This window comes from Dasypus novemcinctus, chromosome 7 (genome assembly GCF_030445035.2).
Source record: "Dasypus novemcinctus isolate mDasNov1 chromosome 7, mDasNov1.1.hap2, whole genome shotgun sequence".
Classification (NCBI taxonomy): domain Eukaryota; kingdom Metazoa; phylum Chordata; class Mammalia; order Cingulata; family Dasypodidae; genus Dasypus; species Dasypus novemcinctus.
In genome coordinates, this window is record NC_080679.1 from 65,445,797 (window position 1) to 65,470,744 (window position 24,948).

General features: G+C 38.0%; 1 protein-coding gene across 8 annotated transcripts in view; it reads left to right on the forward strand.

The window, feature by feature from the left end:
• Nucleotides 1–24,948, forward strand: part of PDE1A (phosphodiesterase 1A) — a 609,100-nt gene that overhangs the window by 448,750 nt on the left and 135,402 nt on the right. For all 8 annotated transcript variants that reach the window (XM_071216230.1, XM_071216229.1, XM_071216231.1 and 5 more), the window contains 5 exons: nt 2,251–2,433; nt 6,662–6,728; nt 7,560–7,676; nt 8,439–8,579; nt 21,268–21,368. In XM_071216230.1, coding sequence (XP_071072331.1) covers nt 2,251–2,433; nt 6,662–6,728; nt 7,560–7,676; nt 8,439–8,579; nt 21,268–21,368 — 609 coding nt within the window. The remainder of the gene's footprint in view (nt 1–2,250; nt 2,434–6,661; nt 6,729–7,559; nt 7,677–8,438; nt 8,580–21,267; nt 21,369–24,948) is intronic.

Sequence of the window (24,948 nt, forward strand, 5' to 3'; positions counted from 1 at the left end):
ATTACGGTATACCTGTCATTCTACTTAGAACACCTGATAAAGCAGCAGTAGAACGTGGGAGCATGGTGACATCACAGGATTACAGCACAATGGATTCTCCTTCTGCCTGCCCTGCTCTATGGTTTTCTTTGATCACTCCATAATGGACAATAGAAATGGCATAATCTTTAAAGTAATGTAATTCTCAAGCCATGTAGTATAGTATCCTGCTGCAATAGGCTAAGGAATCTAATTTTAAATGGGCAATAGGAAAAAAATATTTTGCTTTGAGATACAATGTCATTGCTTTTCGTGTAAATCGAAATCATCCAAATGTAAGACCCAAAAGAAAGTTAAGAATGATTTAAAGTAAGTACTAATCAGTATTTCCTTCCAAATATGTTTTTTTTTAATTTATTACCATGTGTATATATGTAATTTTGTAACTCTGGCACGAGGTGTTTATTTTTTCATAAATAAGATGTTTTATAAATGCGTTCATGCTTATTAAATACTGTGAAAAATAAATCCTGGTAACTAGCCTGCATGTTTATAGAAAACAGCAGCACATGTATGTCATTTTAAGGAATATAAAGATTTACTCTTCTGTGTATTATCTTTAGAGCCTCTTTTTTGTAGCATCATATTCTTTGGGTGGGCCTCCTGTTTTTGGCCCTTCCTTTGTCTCTCCCTTCTCTAGATGTCCTGTGACTTGTCCTGGAGGCTCTAGCAGGGGCAGTCATCTCTGGTTACCTTCCCTCCTCTGACTCATAGGCCCTAGGCTTTACTCTGTGCAAAGAGACTTACCAAAGCAATTGAAACTCAAAGGTGGAAGCTAATGTGTGTCAAAAATACTTCTGTTATTAAATTTGTATAGTGATAAGGAAATAATCAACTCAAGCAACAGTCAGAGCTGTCTTTCTTTCTCCCTGGAGGCAAAGTTCTAGTTTGGTATTGATATTTTGTGGCCATACTTTCCTTGCTGCTTCAGACTTTCAAGAAATTCTTGATCACCGGAGCTGACCATTTTTAAAGTAATGACATTTCCTTAGTTCCCTCTTTAATCACCCACCTATAGTTACTTGTCAGTCCAGTTAACTTTATCTACCTTGGCCTTGAACAGAAGAGAGGTATTTAATTTACTCACAATCAGCCAATTTCCTTGGAGAAAAATTCTAAACGCAAGTTTCCCCCCTTAAATAGTATTTGCTCTTAACTGGAGGTCTTTCTCTCCCAGTTACACTGCTTTAGTCACCTGAAATGAGCTTTCAGAATAATCCATTTACTTTTGAGTTATGGTTCTTATTCTATCAAATATATACTCAGGAAATACACTCTGGAAAAAATAACTCTGGAAAATGTTGAGCCAGAAAGATAGTGACCTTAGCAAGAGCAGTTTTTATAGTTCTTAAAGAAACTTTGTAGAGCTTCCTAGAGAGTCAGAGGAGGAAACTTTCCAACATTTGCTTTCTACAACTTACATTTTAATATTGCTATTTCTGTATATGTTTAGGCAAATCCCATGATGTCTACCCACATACATTCAAAAGTCAGTATAAAAATGTAATCTTAAGTCAAATGGATTGAAGAATTTTTTGTTTCCTTTGCTAGATTATTTATAGATAATTTCCATAGCAAAATATCATGTTAATCAAGACTTACCACCTTCATGATTTTTCTTTGCCATTTCATATATGATGTTGATATCAAAATGAATATCTTTTACTTAAGTATTTATTTTTCTAAAATTTAGGTACAAATCAAGTGAAATAGCATATGTGAAACAGTTTTGTGAACTCCAAAGTCTTATTCAAAGAGCATACACTGTCTTTATATGCAAGTTTATTGACTGTGAGACAATTATTATAGCTCCAACCCTTTTTTTCTTTCCATATCAGTCACTTCCTTTAACAGCAGTAAAGCAGAAATCTGTTTATGAACTCTCTTCCCTTCTTTTCTTAGTTTTATTCATAATATTAGAATAATATAATAATGATAATAACAATATCACCTGACTGGTATCATTGTAGTTAAGTGTTTGGGAAGTTTCGAATGTTCCAGTGTATTAGTCCTTGCTTCAAAGGTGATCAATTTGAAAGACTGAGTTTTCTAAATTTAACCCAATCTTTTTTTATAAATAGTTCACATTAAGGAATGATCAGAAAGTAATTGGCTGTATGTTAAATCTTATTGCATTCCCTGGTTTATTGTTAGTTGTTAGATTTTTTTTTTCACTTTTTTCTAAATTTTAATGTATCTATTTTTTTGTAGAAGATTGCTGGATACCGAAGATGAGCTCTCTGACATTCAGACAGATTCAGTCCCGTCAGAAGTCCGGGACTGGTTGGCTTCTACCTTTACCCGGAAAATGGGGATGATGAAACGGAAACCTGAGGAAAAACCAAGATTTCGGACCATTGTACATGCTGTTCAAGCTGGAATTTTTGTGGAAAGGTAAGTGAAATTGTTGGTATCTCAAGACAATAAACTTTGAAATGCAGCAAATAAATTTATTAAATCAAAGTTAGGAGAGCCCTATGTTTTCCTTATTGAGGAAAACTGCAATCATAAATATATCTAGAATGACTTGATAACAAACTTACCTATAGCAAAAATGCCTTGTCCTAGATTTATGTTATTTAATTAATTTTAAATTGACATGAAGGCTCTAAGTAAAACCTTTTGAATGACCATTATTCTCAAATGAATCTATTAAAATAAAAATTTAAAAACAATTGTAACACCCTTATATGTTACACAATTCATTTTACCTGAATAAATATGACACCTCACAAAATATTGGAAATTCTACACTGTGTGATGATCCACATACCAAAATCAGGCAGGCCTTTCTCTTAACTAAACAGAAATGACCATCCTGTTCTCACAAGGAAATCTCTCTTGTTTATACTTTTGGAGAGTTTTTTTTCAAATGTCTGCCCTGAAGCAAGAGGTACCTAAAAACTCTAGAAGTATGGAGTCAAAACATCAGAATTTCTGGGTGTGTTAATATGACCCAATTTTTAAAATTTTAACCCTTAAGAACACAGCTGTCTATTTGTTAGGAAATAAATGTTTCCTAACAGATCAGATGTTTCAGATCTGAAACTAGAGAAAAACTTGAAATAATCATGTTATATTTGGCAATACTTGAAATGTAGATATTAGAAATCACATTAAAAATATATTATCTATGCAGAAGGATTTTTTATTTTTTAAAAACAAATGAAATTGAGGAACAGAGAAATGGTTTTTGTCAATATACTTTAAATTTAATGGAGACAGCATCATTTTTCATACTCTGGCATCTCTAATTATTACCTCTAATAAATATTATAAATTATAATTTTCTTCTGCTAAAGGAACAATGGGAAACACACTTGGGTTTCTGAAAATGTAAATGAGAATGCATTGCAAAAAGTACCCTCTGTGATTTACAGTTGTATAACCAAAGTACATAAGACTGGCTTAAATAAAATGATCCTCATAATAAGTAATCCAATTACTTTGTGATATTACACTGTAACCCTTAGCACATTGACTGAACCCACTCTGCCAGGTAGACCAGAAATCTGAAATATCAAGGCAGGATGGTATATTACAGAGGAGTCTCTATAAAAATATTCCTAATTTTTAAAAAACAACTTAGGCAAAAGTGTGACAGTTATTGATTTTCCACAACAGCAAACTGAAAATACCTAGATAATAGTTCAGAAAGTAAGTGAGAATATAAAAGAAAAAGGGAGTGCTTAACTTGCTGAAGGAAAAAATATTTTGTTTTACTTTGTTAAGAAAAGGTTGCAGAACATGGCAAACCGCAAAGAAATACAAACTGTGGATGTGATCTAACTTAATTTCCATTTCTAGTCCATGAAATATTAAGAAGAATTCTGCAAAATATATTGACATGCTAAATTTCCATTTTTTCCATATGCTACATAAAACAAATTTTATATACTAGGTAGCCTGTAGAAATATTTTAAAATGTACTGAAGGTAGCTAAATTGGTGAATAGTCTTGAAAACATCAATGCACTAATAACGTATGGAAATGAAATCTTTCTATTACTGTTGAGTTCCTGTCATTAAGTGCATGAAAATAGTGAATATGTCTATTTTGAATTTTCAAAAATAGTCTTCTTCAATCCTGAAAGTTAGAAAAGTCTCCTTAGAGCTTGCAAGCATCCCCTCCCATGGTTCAATACATCAGCAAATGCTGGCAGTTCCGATTCTCTTATCCACATGTATCCTGAATCCAGTGTGTCCTCATCTCCATTTCTGCAACCCCAATCTAAACTTCCCATTACCTGCTGTAAGAAAGATTACAGGAGCTATCTAACTGGGCTCCCCTTTCCCTCAACTGCCCCCTCCAAAGAGTTCCTCTACAGTAATGTTTTAAAATGTTACTTAGTTCCTGTCTATCATAAGCATCTGATGTTTTCCCATTTCACTTGGTATTAAAATAAACTTCTTGGGAAGCGGACGTGGCTCAACTGATAGAGCAGCCACCTACCATCTGGGAGGGTCCCAGGTTCCATACCCAGGTCCTCCTGACCTGTGTGGTGAGCTGGCTCATGTGCAGAGCTGCCACGTGCAAGGAGTGCCATGCCACACAGGGGTTCCCCCGCGAGAGGGTGCCCCACATGCAAGGAGTGTGCCCTGCAAGGGGAGCCGCCCTGCATAAAAAGCGCAGCCTACCCAGGAGTGGTGCCGCACACACGGAGAGCTGACACAGCAAGATGACGCAACAAAAAAAGAGATGCAGTTTCCCAGTGCCACCAAGGGTGCAAGCGGACACAGAAGAACATACAGCGAGTGGACACAGAGAGCAGACAATGGGGCGGGGGGAAGGGGAGAGAAATAAATAAAATAAATCTTTTAAATAAACAAACTAAACAAATTTCTCAGTCCTGGCTGTAAATAAATAAATAAACAAACCTCTCAGTCCTGGCCATCCCTCTTTACCTCCTTGCCTCATCCAGTGCTACTGGCATCCCGAACAACCCCTACTCCAACCCCACTCTTTCCTGCCTTGGGACCATTACTCCTGTTATTCCCTTTTTCATGAATGATTGGCCCTACCCCCTCTCTGGCTGGCCGGTTTTATACTACCAGAGGCCTTCCCTGATCATTCAGTACACTGTTTGCCGCTATCTCTGCTCTCAGCAGTTGTTTACCTCATAGCCATTATTGGTTTTCACATATTGCTGCTTACTTGTCCTCTCTCTTTACCACTGGAACAAGCCCTTTGAAAGCAGTAATTATATTTTCCTTTTTCTCCACTAAGTATTCTGTTGCCTATTATAGTGGCTTGCAAAAGATAGTGTTTTTAATATTTTGTGAATTATATATGTAATTAGAGTAAACCTTTTAAAAAATAACCCTCCTTATTTCTGGTTGGAATTTCATCACCTGTAGGAACTCAGAAAATTCACTATTCTTTCACAGTTTTTAAATCAACCAGCTCTTTACTAGGTTTCTCCCAGTCATCCTGATTCCAGGATGATGCATCTTAATTTTTCATTCCTGATTTTCTGCCTTAGTTTGCTACTTCTGATTAAGGAATTATAGAAATAGAAAATTAAGATCATAGGAAAGTTTCTCTATTTCTTTGGAAGAGTAATCTACTCCTTGGTATTTCTTTAATTCCGTGCAATGGGAACATGCATTCCTCACCCTACTCCAGTTCTAAGAAACTCACTATCATCTAGAGTTCCCACTGAGCCCGGGGAGCCTTGAAGAATGTAATAGTCAGAACGAAAGGTATTGGCTGCATAGTAATGAGAATAGTAACAATTATAATGGGTAATAATAATAATGGGTTTCATTGAGTACTTATAGGAAAGATGTGATGCTAGGCATTTGTATCATTCACTCTTTCCAAAAAACCTATAGTTACCATTTATAGATGAGTGATTAAATAGCTTTCCAAAGGTAAGACAATGAATAAGTAGCTAACCTGTGATTCAAAAAAAGTTTTTCTTTGCTATACTGTACTGCTTTTCTGTGTCATGGAGGCAAAGTTATGTAATATTACTTAATTTTAAAAATATCTCATTATTGATGTTATAGGCATGGAAATAACTTTGTTTTCTTTCTTTTTAAACGTTATTAAATAATATTGAATGACGATTTGAACAATTTTTATTAATATGATCTACCCAATAACCATTACTTTAAAAAAAATTGTCTAAAAAAAATTCTGATGATACTATATATTGCCTCCTGTAATTTCCATTTTGTAAAGAAGCATCAATAAAAATTATTTTAATGACATTTCTCTTCCAGACTGAAAGTTTTAGCACATAAATGGACACAAAATAACTCTTTGCCTTTGTGGGTATGGTGGCATGTTAAATAGTGTATTTGTCACATATAAACAATTATGTGTATAATAGGCATACTGCATTGAATAATAAGACGAAGTTAAGGGAAATATATCTTTATATTGAAACTAAATTCACATGGACTTAATAGGGTGGTTGTGAGTAGATAAAATACTACATCTGTCACATTATAGATATTTAATAAATGGTGACCATAGCTATCATTTTGATACAAAGGTAGACAGTAACTAATGATAAAACATGAACATAACAGAAATCTTCCCCCTTATATTAACAAATAGCAGAAAACTTTGAGCGATGATTTTTAATATCTACTCTTATTTTTATCTTTTTTAGGATGTACAGAAAGACCTCTAACATGGTTGGTTTGTCATATCCAGCAGCTGTCATAGTAACATTAAAGGTGAAATAATTACAATTATTTGAGCTTTTAAAACAGTTGTTATTCTTTTTAAGCTCTTTAAAATGGTTGGAAGAAAATGGCAATGGTTCTTTGCTGGAGTTCATAGAGAAAATTGTTTAGAATTTTATGTCTGAGAAAAGAAAATAAGATCAAATCAAGAAAGGAAGCCAAAAAGAAAATCATCTATCTTGCTCTGACTTTTCCTGTGGCTGACTGTTCTATATGTTCGAAGCAGCACAATAGCTGCGTTATTTGTATTAGAAATAACTGCTGTCCAAACTTTGAAGTAATGAAAGTTTGTATAGTAATTTTACTGATTTATTTAACACTGGAGCTCAAACATTACATTAAATCCTTCCTAGTTTATAAGATACTGATATCGATTGCGACAAGTCCATTTTTTATAGACTTTTCCGCTCACTTCTCCCCAGCATTATCTTAAGCAAAATCTTGAGGTAGCAGGAGTGTTTTGAAAACCTACTCACTGCCCCATCTGCTACCTGTTATGGGATACTTTCCTATGGTACCTGTAAAAGTCCCTATACGCCTGCCTGCTTCCTGAGGGAATTGCCTGAAATACCAAAATTACTGTTTTCCTCCTCAATCAAAACACCCACTTCCTCTTTCTCACTAGCTGTGAGAACACATGTGGACCCATGGATACTAATTGGCCCTGTCATATCAGACTCTGCTAAATACAGTTTTTCTTGCTGAATTGAAATCTGACTTGCTGGATGTTCAGTGCCTAATCTTTCCATGAATTTTCCATAGAAAGAAATAAAATTATATGACATTACCACCTAAAGCATTTACTCTGTTTTTTGGTTACAGGATGTTGATAAATGGTCTTTTGATGTATTTGCCCTAAATGACGCAAGTGGAGAGCATAGTCTGAAGTTTATGATGTATGAACTATTTACCAGATATGATCTTGTCAACCGTTTCAAGGTCAGAAACATGGAACAAAAGTAAAATGTGCTTGAGAATTGGTTATCTCAACGAAATGACAATACCCAACGTTGAGTCACTAAATCAATTCTTTTTAGAATGTTTCTAGTTGGGAAGAGCTCACCACGTGATATAGCTATTTCTCACAATTCATTGAGCTATACAGGTGTATACAGATATCCTGGATATCATGAGACCATTGCAGGGCCTCATTCCAAAAAGATTCTAACATCTCCCTGCATCATTCACAGAATGCTCATGTAGGGAGAAGAAATTATGCCTTAAAACTACGTCTAAAGCAATATGACCTTTGGTATTCCTGAAATACAGAATGAACTTTTATTAGTAGACTTAAGAAGTTTGCAATCTATAGCCATATTATAACATTTTTAGAGCTAGAAGGGAGGTAATTTATTTTAGCTCCCTTATATTACGATAGAAAAATAAGACCTTTCCAAGTATTATTGGAAAAGTTTACTGTGTCAGAACTCTTACTTTTTACTCTTAAAAAGAAATAAAAGTTTAAAATCTACTATAGTAAGACCTTTGTTACATCTACCTTAATTACTTGGGGGTTACATCTTTTTAAGGCATTAGGGAAATTGATTGAAAGCTACTATGTTAATGGAGTGGTTTTACAGAAGAATACACATCTAACTTAGAGAAACTACTTGGTACTCACAAATGTGTCCCATCCCAAACATTGTTATTCATGTTGATTATTTTTTTTCAAAAAATAATCATAATTATTACTTTCCACAGATTCCTATTCCTTGCCTAATCGCCTTTGCAGAAGCTTTAGAAGTTGGTTACAGCAAATACAAAAATCCATACCACAATTTGATCCATGCAGCTGATGTCACTCAAACCGTGCATTGCATAATGCTTCATACAGGTATCATGGTAAGAGAGGTCTCATAATTTAAATTTGTTAGGTTGTAAACTTCAAATTCCAGTAGCTTAATTTCCCATTATCTCTTTAATGCCCATTTGAGTATTGTTAATAGTAATGTTTTGGATTTTTGATGTTTAACCAGTTATATATAACTAGATTTTTCCAAAAAATATATCTTAACTCAGTGGAGAAAAAGATTCACAGAGGCAAACCAAAATATATTACAAATTTTCAAAAATTTGGAGGATAGAATATTTTTGTTTGATAATTCCTTTTTCCATAGAAATCAATCACAAAAAGAAAGTGACCTACAGAAAAAGACCTTGGAACAAAAGTTAGAATGTTATTTATCTCATCATGTTCACACAAGCTAACCTTGATACATAATCAAATCCTAACAGGGGTATTGGGAAATGCTTCTTGTAAATTTTTCCAAAATCTCTTTCTTCTTCTTTTCATCTGAATGAATCAAATGATGAATAAATAAATGACTTGGCTATGCAACTCCTGGGACAATAATGAGTATAAGACAAGAACTCTAAGTTTGCCTGGAATTTCTGCTATGTCTCAGGGATTAGGGTAACTCCTGAGGGGTGATCTGGGAAAGGCAGCCCTTCTTTCTGAAGCCTCCAAACTATAGGTGGGTTGAATGGGTGGAAAGGGGAGGGGACAAATCCCAGTATCTTCCCCACTCCTTGTGTATCAACCTAGGCAGAGGCAGTGCCATAAAATTTAAGTGGACTGTTTCACCAAACTTCAAAATACACGTTACCTACCTGTTTAGATTTCAGAAGCCAAACCCTTTATATTGGGGGTAGGGTAGTACCATTCAGACCTATATACCTACTATTCTTTTGGGCCCAGGGACCCTCAATACTCTATCATTCTACACCTAAGACTCTATTCCTGGTCCAAGAAAGCAAAGCCTTTGGAGCCATAGCCTAGAGTCCTGAAGCTACTGAAAGCTTATAACAAGTGCACGATTCTCCAAGTTTATTACACATGGGAAATTTTTATCGTTTCATTTTTCCCAAGAAAACACGTTGTATTGTTTATTACACATGAATCCATTTGCTGTGATTCATTCAACAATGCCCCAGATGGTGATTTTAGAACTGGTATATTCTCTCTTCTGTCTTTCTTTGGCTCCTAAATGTTGTAGATTTATCAATGCTTTGAGCTCAGATACCACACCTGCCTATGTTCCACTTATCTGTTTTACCTCAACAAACCATCCCAAAACTTGGTGTCTTAAACAGTAATTTATTATTGTTTCTAAAGTTCTGTGTTTAGAGGGGCTCAGCTAGGAGATTCTCTTTTGGGGTCTCACATGCAATTGCAGCCAGCTATCAATTATACTCATACCTTGGTACTCAATGCTTTGAAACTCATCAAACTTGGTGCTCAATGCATTTTGATGCACAAATTTTGTGCCAGTACTTCATTGTTTGTTTGGTATTCGACATGCAACCTAGAACTTGTCAGTGTCAGTTGCCTTGTGATTTGCTACCCTTCCAGCTGAAACAAAGGATCATGTGTTAGTCACGTGGTAGCTCTTTCCCTGTGCAAATCCCATTGCAGTCTTGTCTTAGCTTCTGTGGCTATTTTGTGTATTTTTGCATTTTTTTCCACATCATGGGTCCTAAGAAAATGAGCAGTGATAGTGCTGAGCAGAAAAGAAAATTACTTCACACCACCATTGAGCAAAAATAAGTAATACAGTAACAGGTAAATATGAGAGTGGTACATACATTACTGATCTTGCTAGGGAATGGGATGCACCTAGAACCACGGTCTCCACCATCATTAAGAACAAAGAAGCAGTAAAAAAAGGCTGATGTTGCAAAAGGAGTTAAAGCAGTAACAAAGTAGTGTTCCCAAACACTCAAGGAAGTTGAAAAACTGTTATTAATTTGGGTAAATGAGAAGCAGTTAGCAGGCAACAGTGTATTGGAAGCCATGATACATGAAAAAGCGAAAGTGTTGCATGCCAGTCTTTTGAAAATAGATTGTTGAAGTTTTTAAGGGCAGCCATGTCTGGTTTGATAATTTTACAAAGAGGGCTGGCATCCATAGTGTCATTACGCATGGTGAGACAGTGAGTGCACTAAAAGGACTGCTGATGAGTTAGTCAATGAATTTCAAGACTTCAGAGTGCCTAAGGGTTTTATTCCCCACCAAGTTTTTAACTATGATGAGACTGGAGTTTTTTGGAGAAAACTATCAAGTAGAAACCTTATCATAAAAGAGAGGGAAAAAGGCATTACCAGGTCACAAACCAATGAAGGACAGACTCTATTGTTGTGTAGGAATGCTAGTGGAGACTTAAAATTCAAGTCTCCGCTAGTATCATAGTGAAAACCTGCACATTTTCAAGAACCATAATGTCATGAAAAGCAAATGCCATGTGATGTGGAGGGCAAACAGCAAATCTTGGGTCATGAGGCAATTTTTCACTGAGTGGACAAATGAAGCGTTTGGTCCTTCAGTGAAAAAATATTTGCTAGAGGAAGATTTGCCTCTGAAAGCTCTCCTATTTTTGGACAATGCACCTGCTCACCTTCCAGGCTTGGAGGAAGATTTACTGGAGGAGTTCAGCTTCATCACGGTAAGGTTCCTGCCCCTCCCCCAATACTACTCCTCTCATCCAGCCCATGGACCAGCAGGTCATTTCAAAATTCAAAAAGGTGTACACCATGGTGTTTTTCCAAGTGCTTTGAGATTACCTCTAACACCCAGTTGACCCTCACAGAATTCTGGAAGGAGCATTTCAATATCCTGCACTGCATTAATCTTATTGAGAAGGCCTGGAACAAAGTCTCTTATAGGATAATGAATTCAGCATGGAAGAATTCATGGCCAGAATCTGTGACTCAGACTTTGAAAGGTTTAAGACTGGCCTCAAGCCTGCAGGTACAGGGGTTACAGTTGTGCAGGATATTGTGTCTTTGGGCCAATACATGGGTCTGGAGGTCGATGCTGCTGATGTTTAAGTCGGTGAAGGAGCACTGTGAAGAGCTCAATCCTGAGGAGCTGCAGGAACAACAGAAGGAGCAGCAACAAGAGGTGGCTGAAGAGATGTCTTCAGATGAGGAGATAAGGGAGGATGTCCCCAGTTCCTTGATAAAAGAAATGTGTGCAAACTGGGCAGAAGTTCAAAACTTTGTAGAGAAGTACCATCTGGATAAAGCTCTTACTTCCTGAAAAGTGTGAAGTGTGAATTTATTGAACAACCAAACAATTTCACACTTTTGAGGAATTCTGAAAAGAAGATAAAAGCAGTCCTCACTAGATAAGTTTTTAATGAAGGCGAAAAAGAGTGTGCGAGAGCCTGTGGTGCAAGTTGAAAAAAAGGCAGAAAAGAGAAAGAATACCTGAAATGCAGGTGCCCAATATTCTATTAGGGGAGGACTCTCCTTCCAAGCAACCTCCATGTAACCTCTCCTCCTCACCACTCTCCTCCCATCATCCCATTAGGCCAACGACTGTCTCAGTATGGATAAAATGAAGGTTGTATTTTATTTAATCTAAGTATTAATTTTTAGGTTTATTTCTCATGTAAAGTAATGATATACAACCCTATTTTTCATATATTGCCTTAAAAGTGTGCCTTGTCTTTGATTTGGAATGCATTAAATTTATTTACATTATTCCTTATGGGAAAAACTTGTTTGATCCTTGTCATTTTTGGTACTCATTGTGCCTCCCAGAACCAATTAACAATGAGTACCGAGGTACCATTGTATATTAGAAGACGTCTGATGGCATCAGTGGGCAATATGCCACAATGTCTCATCACATGGCTGCAAGTTGATAACAGCTCTTGGCTGCATGCTTAGCTGAGACTTCAGTCAGTGTCTATTTCAAGTAATCTAGTCACGAGGCTTTGGCTTTTCAGAGAACATAGCTGAATTCCGAGAGAGATCATTTCAAGAGGGACGGAATGAAAGCTGCCAGTCTCTTAAAGCCTAGGCATGGAAACATCTGCAGCATAATTTCTGCCGTACTCTTTTGGGCAAAGCAGTCAAAGAGCCCTCACAGATTCCAAGGAAGGGGACCTAGTCCCTTCCTCTCAATGGAAGGAGTATTTTAAACAGTTTGGGCTGTATGCAGTTTACCTCACTCCTTTCTCCACCTGTCCATAACCTTAAAGGGCTGTAGACTTCAAAATAGTCATACTAAGAGCAGAAAAGAAGACTGTGCAGAAAAAGAAGGAAACTAGCTTTTATCAAGTACTTACATGCCTCATAGTTCAGGTGTCTTCAAAAGGCCATATCTTTGTTCTTTGCAGTGTGAGGGAAGAAATAGTGAAGCAGGGAAGAAGATGTAGTAATTGGAGGTAAGATAAGAGGATAAACACTCTCCCCACATTGATCTTCAATGTAACCTGGCACTAACCCCTACCATTTCTTTACATCTCCAAGCTTTTATTCTATCTTGATCCTAGGTTTTTACCTATTGAAACCTAACCCCAATAATTTACTTCCAAAATCTTGGAACATCCTTTTACTCCTTAGTCTCAGTTCTGACGGTTGGAGTCCTGCTGTAGTCCACTGTAACTGCCACCTTTAATTTGGTTTTGTTTGGTGAATGGAGAGATGGTTGAAGATAATTCTTGGTTTGCCAGAGTTGTTCTTGGCACACCTGGCTAGAACTCTGGATTCATTGTCTCATAGTGCAAAATGGATTCATTAGCCATTTAGGGAATTTGTAGTACCAATTTTATAGAAATATGCATTTTATGGAATACTTACAAAGTATTATAACCTATATTGGAGTTAAGTCTTGTCCTTGGAGAAACAGAAATTTCAAAAGCCTTCACTGATGGAATGGCATGACCCTCTTGCGATATTCTAGAAGGCTGAACTCTGTTGTGTACCTTGACCTTGGATCCTCCCCATTGAGCCAAATCAAATGCAGTCATGGGCTGCATGTGGCTCTTGACTGCAGTTTACTCAACCTTCCTTTCAGGAGTCTGATTTGACATTTGAAGTGAGGAAGCAGAGGATACCAATATTAGAAATTCAAATATTCAAAGATATTCAAATATTCAGTTTAAAATATTGTAAGCTTTTAAAAGTAGTGTTTTTGTTTTATAAATGTTTTTATTTTATTTTATTTTTTTAGAAGCTTTAGATTACTTAAAGGTACATTGAAAATATAGGAGGATTCCCGTATAGACTCCACCCCCTCCTCCTCCCACACTTTCCCCCATTAACAACTTCTTTTATTAGTATGGTACACTTGTTAGAATTGATTAACACATATTGAGTCATTGCTACTAACCATGGTCTATTGTTTACATTACAGTTTACACTGTGCACTTCAAATTTTATAGGTTTTGACAAAATGTTTAATGGCCTGTGTCCATCATTACAATGTCAAACAGAACAAAATGCCCTATGTTATATCTGTCTGTTCTTCCCTCTCCCTCCCCTTAGAACCTCTGGTGGCCACTGCCTTTATACCAATGATACAAGTTCTTCAATTCCTAGAATAGTAATAAGTCTACTTTAGTCCATAGTTGCATTTCCCCCTTAAGTTTGTTCATTCTGATTGAGAGGGGGCTTAGATCCCATAGGTTAGATGGATGGAACTGTCCTACCTGCAGTTGTAGATATTCTCTGTTTTGGGGGGATGGGTGTTGTCTATCATCATCCTTTTGTTAGTTTTCCTGGGTGAGTCCAATGAACTGGAGAGTAGATGTTGCAACTCTGCTGAGATTCAGGGCTCAACTGGCATATGAGCAGACCAGAGTTAAGTCTCTGGAACACATATTTGACAAGTGCAGTGCTAATTATATATTCAGATAAAAGGGGCAGAAGAACCATGTGTAGGAAATTATAAATGAGTCTAACTCTGTTACACTGGTGAAAATATTTTCCAAGTTAAGGCCCACCGACAGGGTGCCAAATTCCTAGGGTTGTCTGCCCTGCCTCTACTGTCCAGATGTGTCTAGAGCCCTCAGGAGCCCCACTGCTTGAGGCACTGTTTACTGTAGCAGGCAGTGAGATCATGTTGAGACATGTATAAGCATAACCTCCCATCATTCTCAGGAATGAAATCTCATAGCCATAAAAACTCATTTGTATTTAATATTTCTTCCTTTTGGTCAAGGTAAAAAGTAGTATTTTTAACCTTTATACCTGTTTCTCTCTCTAAAGTGTATGTGTGTGCCTGTGTGCATCACACAGAAATTCATTTAAAGCTATTTTGTTTTAATAAGACTTCATTGTCACAGCTGTTTCTTGAACCCTTTACTTTCATTTGGTTTGATGCGTATGGCATGTAAAACACAAAGGGCCTACTGACAGCTGCAAATATGGTTACTCACACTTGATAAAGTTGCTTTAGCATCTTCCTGGTTAAAACAGCTTGCTTTTGCCTTTATGGTCTTGGTCTGGAATCTAATAGTGAGGTGGGTATCATTTCAAGTGTTTGGCATTTCCTCTTTCTTAAATTCTGTGGCTCTTGAAAAAAAGTTATGTGAAACTTGAAATATTTAAGTGTCACCATGAAATAGGAAATGAACTGGGCAAGTTTCTGCCTAGTTCAGTATAATCCAAGATCTGCTTTAATTATGAGGGGCAATCCTAAAATATAGGCCGTATCTGGCTTGGAGGCAACTGGAATTTTACCCTTTTAAATACTCTTCTGCTTAAGTACTTTTTTTCCCCACAAGTATAAAGGGAGCCAAATAAAGTATCTTATTTCAGCCTCATAACCGTTGTCATGAAGATGACCTTGAAAGGTTGGTGGGGTATTTTATTGGTGGGTAAATAGAGAAGTTCAAAGCAGGGCTTATAAGGAAAGCTTGGTGCAGGATATAAGAAGTCATTCCAACTTCCCTGGAAAACTAGAAAAATCTCGCATAGCCTGGCATGACTCCTAGAAAGTTAAACTTGTTAGAAAAAAAATCACATAATTACTTCACTTTTTAAGAAGGCCATTACTTACCAAATGTGAATGTAGCTTCACTTTACTTGACCAGGTTTGGTGTGGAAACTCGCTTCTCAGTTTATTCATCCTTAGCAACAACGTGTCAGTGGTCTCCATACACATCCCTTTGCCCATTACAAAAATAGTCTGGTGGGAGATATTTAGTGTTGCCTCTGATCAGGAAAATACATTAAAGCTAAAGAGATAAGGAGGAATTTCATGCTAGATGATGAAAGGGAAAGACAAAATGAATTTATGAATATATCGGCTGTTTTGTCAAAACTAGGTTACCCTGCCATCTTGAAAGTTTTAGGAAAGTTATTTAATAGGCTTTCCTTTAGATGAAAAAAAAAACAAACAGTGGTAGGTGAGTATTAATTTTTATACTTATGAAGTAGAAAAAAACCTTATAGAAATACTATTCATTTAGAGAAGACTTTACAGTCTTTCCTTACCCCTAAAGTCTGATATGTTACTGCTTTAACCGATGCCTGCTGTTTTCAGGCTGGTCCTACCAGTTTGGTATTTATGGAGAGCTCCAGCACTGCTATGTGACTAATGCAGCCTGAGCACCTGAAAGAAACTGTGATGAAGTCACTGTCCTCCCATTTGTTAATGTCATAAATGACACTCTCAAGCCTAGGAATAGGCAGTAGAGGGAAAAGTTGATAATTGTATAACTTCTAGTCCTTTTTTCTCCCTTTGTCACTCAGTTGACTTGTAGCCCTGTGCCACAGTGACAGTGATATGCAGTAGCTCAATCCTTATGCTAAAGAGCAAATGCTTCCCTGAGTGTTGCCTAGCCACCTCAGAATGTCTCTTGGTGTAAGAATTCATCCAAGGGTCTTAGCCAAAGAACACTTGCATTTGAAGGAGCTTAACACCTGTGTTCTCTTCTTGCAACCCATTTCCTTTGGAACTTGTAATCCCCTGACCAGTCTCCCAAACACTGGAATTGTGCAGATTTCCACAGTAAGAAAATGTACTACTATGTTTCTATTCTTCAAACTATGTGAAAATTCTGGTCTTGTAAATGCCTTCTCATATGACACTGCATGAGTAGAAAGAGTGTGGCCTTTGGAACCAATCAGATATAACTTTGAAACTATGCACCTAGAAACCACCTTCCTAGCTCTCTTGCTACCTTCATCTCCTTGTCTCTAAACTTGATTAATAAGAAATCTACCACCTTGTAGGATGACAGAGAAGTAAATGAAATATTATATATAAAGTACCCAACCTAGTGCCTGAAACATAATAACACATTTTGCCCTATATTAGCAATAATTATTTATTTTATATTATATTAATGTGTGCATATTGAAGTTAATATAATTTAAAAGTTTTCTGTACTAGGTAAGTTATAGCAAACTACATTAGTCTATCCAGAGATAGAGGAAAAAAGTGTCCAATCCCATAACTTCAGGCTAAATGAGTTGTTAATTGTACTCTTTTAGAGGACCAAGCACTACTAGGTCAATGTGATTTCTAATATTAGATTACATCCCAGTTACAAATCCACAAGCAGCCTTCATGAGCATTGTTTCCATATTATTCCTTTTTCATATTCCCTAATTTTCAGACCTGAAATTGTACACATACATACAAGCACACACACAGTCATTTAGATATGAAAATTACCTCATAAGTTTTAAATCAAAGCTCTATTAGCTTCTACCCCTTCTTTCATCTAGTAGACTTAGCTAGAAATTCTGTTTGAAAACTTGGAAGAATGTGCTCATTACTGCCTTGAGTAATGAATGCCCTTGTGATCATGGAAGGAGCAGAACTTTGGAATCAGACAGATTTTGGTTTGAATTCCTGGTCATGTCACTTGATAGCTTTGTGACCTTAGGCAAGTTAAATCACCTCTTCAGTATTCAGGTTCCTTATCTGCAAAATAAGGATAAAAACATTTCAATAGTAAATACATAGTAAATGGTTATCAGGATACTTATAAGAATTGAATGAAGTGATCTAAAGTATCCAGTTAATGCTAATTTTGTCTCCTTCCTTTCTGGTATTCTCATGTATGTTCTTTTTTTTTTTTTTTTTTAAATGTTACATTAAAAAAATATAAGGTCCCCATATATCCCCCACCCCCCTCACCTCACTCCTCCCTCATCAACAACCTCTTTCATCATTGTGGCACATTTATTGCATTTGGTGAATACATTTTGGAGCACTGCTGCACCCCATGGATAGTGGTTTACATTGTAGTTTACACTCTCCACCAGTCCACCCAGTGGGCCATGGCAGAATGTACAATGTCCAGCATCTGTCCCTGCAGTACCACCCAGGACAACTCCAAGTCCTGAAAATGCCCCCGCATCATATCTCTTCTTCCCTCTCCCCGCCAATATGGAACATGACTTCCAGGGATGAGCCTCCCTGATGCTGAGGGATTACTACCAAGCACCACCTGATGATGTAACTAGAAAAAGACCTTGAATAAGTGGGTCTATTCAATGAAGTAGAGCTAGCTCTTGATTCACATTTCACTCTTTATTTCTGTCCACTGAAAATCCTAAGAACCCAGGGCATGTGCTAAACACTTCCAGTTGAGTAGAGGGATATGATTCAGTCTCAATCTCTGGTTTGTCCTCATAAATCATTTATTAAAATCTGTTAATTTAAGCATTCTTTTTCTGAGTTAGCACTCTCATTTGCAATTGCACAAAATGAATCAGCAGCTAAGAGCTGAAAATAGTCCAAAATTTGACTTTTGCTAATACAAAATAGATGTGTTTTATCAATGAAATGTGAAAGTTTAGTGCATCTTTCATCCCAAACTATATTATAATGTAAACTTAAATTAAGGCCTAGTGTGGCAATAAATAAGAGGGATTCATGGAAGAAGTACTGTTTTTGAGAGGCAAAGATCAATGAAGACAGAAACAGGAAACACATTTATAATCAATTCTGACAGCTAGGAAAATAATATATTTAAGTGCTTATGAGCTGATCTATAATTAAAATCCATCCTTGGTTTTCTTATTTAATATATATATATATATTTAATTGCTGCTTCATATTCTACATTTTCATAGTTGATGTTAAGTATTACCAATTTTTTTCAACACAGTTAAAGCTGTAAGTCCACACTTTAAGAAAATAGGTGATTTTTTTTTCTCAGAATGAGTTTTTAAAATAGTACAATGGGTTTCTGGGGAGACAAAAACTGGTTTAACTTCAATGGCTATTCATTTCACAGTGTTTAATTCCATAGTCTCCTTAGGGCCATTGGAAACTCAGTCCCAGTTCAGGCTATAGTACAGGCTATTAATCAGGTTACTTTCTTCCATTTAATGACTCACAATTAACTGTACCTATAAACTGAGAACAGCTAGTTACATTAATCCTATGGTTCTGAGAATCATTTCTGCTTCAATCTTCCTACTGTGAGGCTTTTATAGTGGAAATGTAATTGCTAAAGATATGTTAGCTATATATTATTTTCCATATTCAATGCCTCAAACAATGTATTTAAGGAAACAAGCTTGGGAAGCAGACTTGGCGCAGTTGTTAGGGCATCCATCTACCACATGGGAGGTCCACATTTCAAACCCTGGGCCTCCTTGACCCGTGTGGAGCTGGCCCACTTGCAGTGCTGATGTGTGCAAGGAGTGCCCTGCCATGCAGGGGTGTCCCCCATGTAGGGGAGCCCCATGTGCAAGGAGTGCACCCCGTAAGGAGAGCTGTCCAGTGTGAAGGAAAGTGCAGCCTGCCCAGGAGTGGTGTAGCACACACCGAGAGCTGACACAGCAAGGTGATGCAACAACAACAAAAAAAACACAGATTCCGGTGCCGCTGACAACAGCAGAAGCAGACAAAAAGAAGAACATGCAGCAAATGGACACAGAGAACAGACAACTGGGGAAGGGGAGAGAAATAAATAAAATAAATCTTTAAAAAAAAAAAAGGAAACAAGCTCAGTCAAATGTCATTTATTACATGTTTTACTATATGACAAAACATGTTGTAGGCACTGTCATACATTTGCTCTAAACTTCTTTTTAAAACCCCAGCAGGGGAACTATCACTAATTCCATTTTCATTGCAGCTGTGGTTAGAAGGTCAATAACATTTGCCTGAGGATCAACAAAGGTTTAAAACCAGGATTGTCTGACTCCAAAATCTCTTTCCACTACTTCCTACTACCTCCTTCTAATGCAAAACTGGTGAAATCCAATTCAACAGACAATATTAAGTTCCTATTTTGTGCCAAATACCATGTTAGGTTGTGTGAATGGAGCAAAGATTATTAAGAGCATGTTTTGGCAACTCTGGGATTCAACAGTTTTCACCTCTTTCATTTTTGACCTACAGTGGCTTCCTCTTGCCTTTTGTACAAAATCCAGATTCATTAACTCTAATCATGGTAGCCAATCAACTCTGCCTATAATTTCCACACTTTTTTCAACCTTATTTCATTTGATGCTCCAACAATTCAATTCCTATACATGCCCCAATAATATAATTCTACATTTGCTATTTCTATTTAAAATATCCTCTACCTCCAACTCCTACCTAGCATCCAATCTAAATCTGTTATATTCCAAGGTCTACTGCCATCAAATAGCTTCTCTGACTATCCACCCCAAGACTGCACCTTTATTCTATGACAGTTAATTAATCGTACAGGTAGTTAGCATTATATTTTTCTGTTGCTTTGTGAAGGGTCTTTGATTGTTTCAAGTGCTTGGGATAAGAATTACTAAGACCCAATCCCATATAATTTTGGATTCACCTTTCCTGCTATCAAGTACCATCTGCTTGCAGCTCTAATAGAACTTTATGTGATGATGGAAATGCTTATAACTTCACTGTTCCACATAGGAGCCACTTGCCACATATTATTGAACACTTGAAATGTGGTAGTTTAATTTTTTAAAATTTTATTTATTTTAAATTTAAATAGCCAAGTGTGGTTGGCTATCATGTTAGGCAACTTAAAAATGTTATGCAAAATGTGAGTGATGAATAAACTATTGAATTTGTTCTAAATAGACTTATGATAGTAGAGAAATGTTGTTAAACCATTCAGTTTATAACAGAAGGATCAATGTATATGAGGAAAGTGGTCCTGGATTTTATATAAAAGGCATTTTTTCTTTCCTTTATCATTATGAAATATAATTACACTGTCATAGAATATGGCTATTCAAATATTTAATCTTTATTATTTAAAGATTTTGAAGAGTTACTGGGACTTTAATAAAATAGCTTTTATATTATATTGCTATTTTGCTAAAATCCAAGTAACTCATTTAAATCTTTAAATAATAAAAACTAAGTTCATGTTCTCTAATGAGCAGCAACTATTTCATCTTTTAGATGGATATTTTTCTCATGGCAGTGTCTTCTATAAAACTTATGCTAAAAGGCATTTTAATGATGTATGAGCTATAAGTAAGAATGATTAACTGTAATTGATTTGATCAGAACCAATATTGGTAAGGCTGTGAATTCAAAATCCAGCCAGGATTCACCTTTGAAATGACAGGAAAGTATTTCTTTTCAAATTTGTGAACACAGTTCTAATGTATGGATTTTGAACTTACAAGCCATGAAACAATCATCGATCTCATGGAGCATCCATTATGCACACAATTAATACAGGTGAAATAGAAAAAATTAACTGAATATTAATAAATATTTTATATGATTATATATAGTGGGTACACAGAAAATCTTTTTTAATCATGGCAATATGGCTTCTACTTTTTAAATATGTTGGAATCTTTAATTTACTAGCACTGGCTCACCGAACTGGAAATTTTAGCAATGGTCTTTGCTGCTGCCATTCATGATTATGAGCATACAGGAACCACAAACAACTTCCATATTCAGACAAGGTAAGTTAGGTACAGTATTAACAACTTTTCTAAGATAAAATTTGAAATTTATTCCTTGGCATATTACTTAATTTTGAAAAAATGAAGTTTCTGATAAGAGTAGGTTTAAGGGATTTTAGCAAAATCTATTAAGCTGCAAACAACCAACTATTATTTTTCAAGAATCTTGTATGTATTTTACAACATAATCAACAATTTAAAGAATTTAAAAATGTGTAAAATAATGTCTCTCTGTCCAGCACTTAACACTGTTAACTATCACACCAGTGAGACAGCAGATCTTGCAACATATTATTTAAGGTCCCAGTTTGCACATCATTATGTATTTGAAAGTAATAAAATTGCACTTCTGAAAAAAAATCAATAAATCAAAAAGAAATTCACTTCTCAGTTAACACAGAGTGTTAAATTTAAAATAATTATAAAATGAAATCCTTTAATGACAGTGATAATGACAATTTCTAGAATAAAAATATCAGAGTGAAAGATACCCTAAACTTTTTTTAGACAAGCTGAGATCTCAGTGCCTGAGAGGTAGAATTTTGTCTAGGACTCATCAGGATCCAACTCATTTTTGAAAAACTTTATAGGTCTTTCACCAATCAGGAATGTTGGAGATAGAGGTGTCAGAGACTGACATTTCTTTGTAATCATTGTAAAACACACTATTCTCGTTAAGGATAATATTTTGTTTGCTGTTTGTTCAGCCTGAAATGAGATGGGCTTACAAATAATAGTAAGACAAAGTAAGAGCTGAATTCAAACATCAGACACTGGTAGAAACATATTGTCCATCCCTGGAATGGAAGAAATCCTGGAGTGCCACTGATTGGCATTGCATGAAGGGAGAAGGAAGAATGTGGAGTCTGTTAGTGGGGTAGGAATGTTATTATATTGCAGGATATATTTTATTTGTGTTAAACATCAAAGGCAAGGAAAACCATGTATATCATTGTTGTTTATCAAAAGCTATTCTACATCTACCTAATCCATAATGAGTGTGTTTTTCATTAAAGTCAACTCATTGCAGAGATAGGAACTGTACAGGACAACAGTTTTAAGGGTTGAAGCAGGGAGCAGGTGCTCCTTTTGTTTTTAAAAGGAAATAGAGGCAACAAGTTTTGGTGTGCACTGTGCATGTGAATAACTCGGTGTGCGCAGCAACAAAAGACAAGGATTATGAGGAGGAGGAGGAAAAGGAGGTTATAAGGACGGGTACTGGAATAGGACGAGGGGTAGGGGGAGACCCCGAGGACCGGCTGGCCGTGAGTGGACGACATAGCATCTGGCCAGGACGCATGTGCCCATCATTAGGGTCGGCGCACGCCGGCGCGCGCCGAGCCTTGCCAGCGAAACCGGCCTGTGATGCCCCTGTACCCCTCGCCCGAGGGGGAGGAGTAGTTGGGGAGAAGTAAGGAGAGGAAGACAAGAAGCTATAGGCGTGCGGTCTGGAGTAGGTGGCGTGGACAGAAGGGGCGTGGTGGACGGCTGGGGGGGGACTCAGCGGTGGCGAGGCGTTGGTAGTGGACTTGTACAAAGGAGCTGAACACTGCATTGGCTTGGTCTTTGGCAAGGTGGACTATCTTTTTGATGGCCCAGGGGCCCACGGTGAGGGCTAAAAGGATAATGATAAGGGGGCCTAGGAATAGGAGCAGGTACGGGAGAAGAGAGTGAAAGAGTGTAGAGGAGTAGCTCGCGTTGTCGCGTTCTCTTTGGCGTCGCTCCAGGCCTTCGCGGACTTTTTGTAGGCTATCTTCTGCGAGGCCGGTGGTATTGGCGTATACACAACATTCTTCTCCAAGGGCGGCGCAGAGCCCCCCTTCTTTGAGCAGGAGGAGGTCAAGGCTGCGACGGTTCTGGAGAATGACCTCAGAGAGAGAGTTAAGGGAGTTTTTTAGATGCTCAACAGCTTCTTGGAGATAGGTAATATCTTGATCGACCGCCTGCCGGAGGGAGGAGAGGGAGGCGGACTGCGTTCGAGGCGAGGAGCCTTTTTTGTTGCCAGAGGGAGAGGGTCCAATTGAAGGGCTGGTGACTCGGGTTGGCAGCGGCTGGGAGAGCGAGGGAAGCCAGGACGAAGAGAACGGCTGCAAGGCTGTGTAGAGGCATCATCTGACGGTGCGGCATCTTGATGATGGCTGGTGCTGGATCCGGGTGAACGGGGCGACCTCTGGGCCGTATCCACTGTCAATGTTATCTCTCACCGAAGGCATAGGGTGCTGATCGTTCGGTGGAACTAGTGGGTCAGTGGCGGGCCGAATGCAACGCCCAGGAACCCAGAGCGGCTGTGGCTCAGAATCTGGAAAGACGCAAGCAAAGCCCCTCCCCTGTGCTAGGAGGGGAGCTGGATCTTGCCAACGATTTGTGGCAGGGTCTTTCCAGGGAACTTGCGAGGGCTGCCACATGGGTCCCCAGTGTTTATGGGTGGGGGAGAGTCCATGGTCATCGAAGGTTAGGAGATTGTGATGAATGAGGCAGGCAGTCACGACGTCGGCGGGGGCCTTGTGGGGAGAGGAGGCCCTTTCTTTTTGAATGAGTAGCTTGAGCTGTTGGTGAGTGTGCTCGACGATTCCTTGCCCCTGTGGATTGTATGGAATGCCAAAATGATGCGTGATGTGATACATCTGCACGAAGCTGGCGAAGGCGGCACTGTGATATGCTGGTCCGTTGTCTGTCTTGAGATCCCATGGAATTCCCATGAACAAAATAGCTTGGCGAAGCGCCTGGATGCAGTGTTTAGCACTTTCTCCCGCAAGAGGGACTGCATAGCACAGATGTGAAAAGCTATCAATTGCCACATGAAGATATTTGAGGCGGCCAAATGTGCTGACATGAGTGACATCTAATTGCCACCTTGAGTTCGGGCGGAGGCCGCGGGGGTTAACACCCTGAGGCTGCAAAGGTCCAAGCGGCAGCAAGGGCACGCAAGTTCGGCAGGCACAAACAAGGTGCTTGCAAGTCTCAATGGGTATGTCTGGAAAGAGCTTTCGGATGGACCGCGCAGAGAAATGAAATTGGGAATGTAAGAGCTTAGCTTGATTGACAAAGTCCCCAAGCCGCGGCCCATCGGCAGGGCTTTCATGGAGGAGGACTGGGTTTACCTGGCGGCTTGACACAGAAGCATCAGCGAGGTCATTCCCTTGAGCCAGAGGTCCTGGTAGGCTAGAATGGCTTCTGATATGAGCAATGAACCAAGGCTGCTGCCTCGCCTCAAGCAGTCGCTGTATGAAGGCGAGCGCTCAGTCAATGTTTGAGTCACTCGGTAAGAAAGTGGCAAGCGGGAGGCTGCGGCACACTTGAAGGGTGTATAGGCTGTCAGTGAAGATGTTGAGAGACTGGTTTGGGTGGAGGTTAAGGACTGCAGCGACGGCTAGAAGCTCACCTACTTGAACAGAGAAGTCATTTGCGAACAGCAGTTGCTGTGGCTCAGGATTTCCAGGAGTGTATATAATGGCTGCAAATGCCGTTTTTGAGGCATCTGTGAAGGCAGTGATGGCTGAGGGGATTGGGTTCCACGTGGGCAATGGATGGAACGGGTTGGAAAACTCCAATTGAGACATTCCCTGCAGCAATCGGTGAT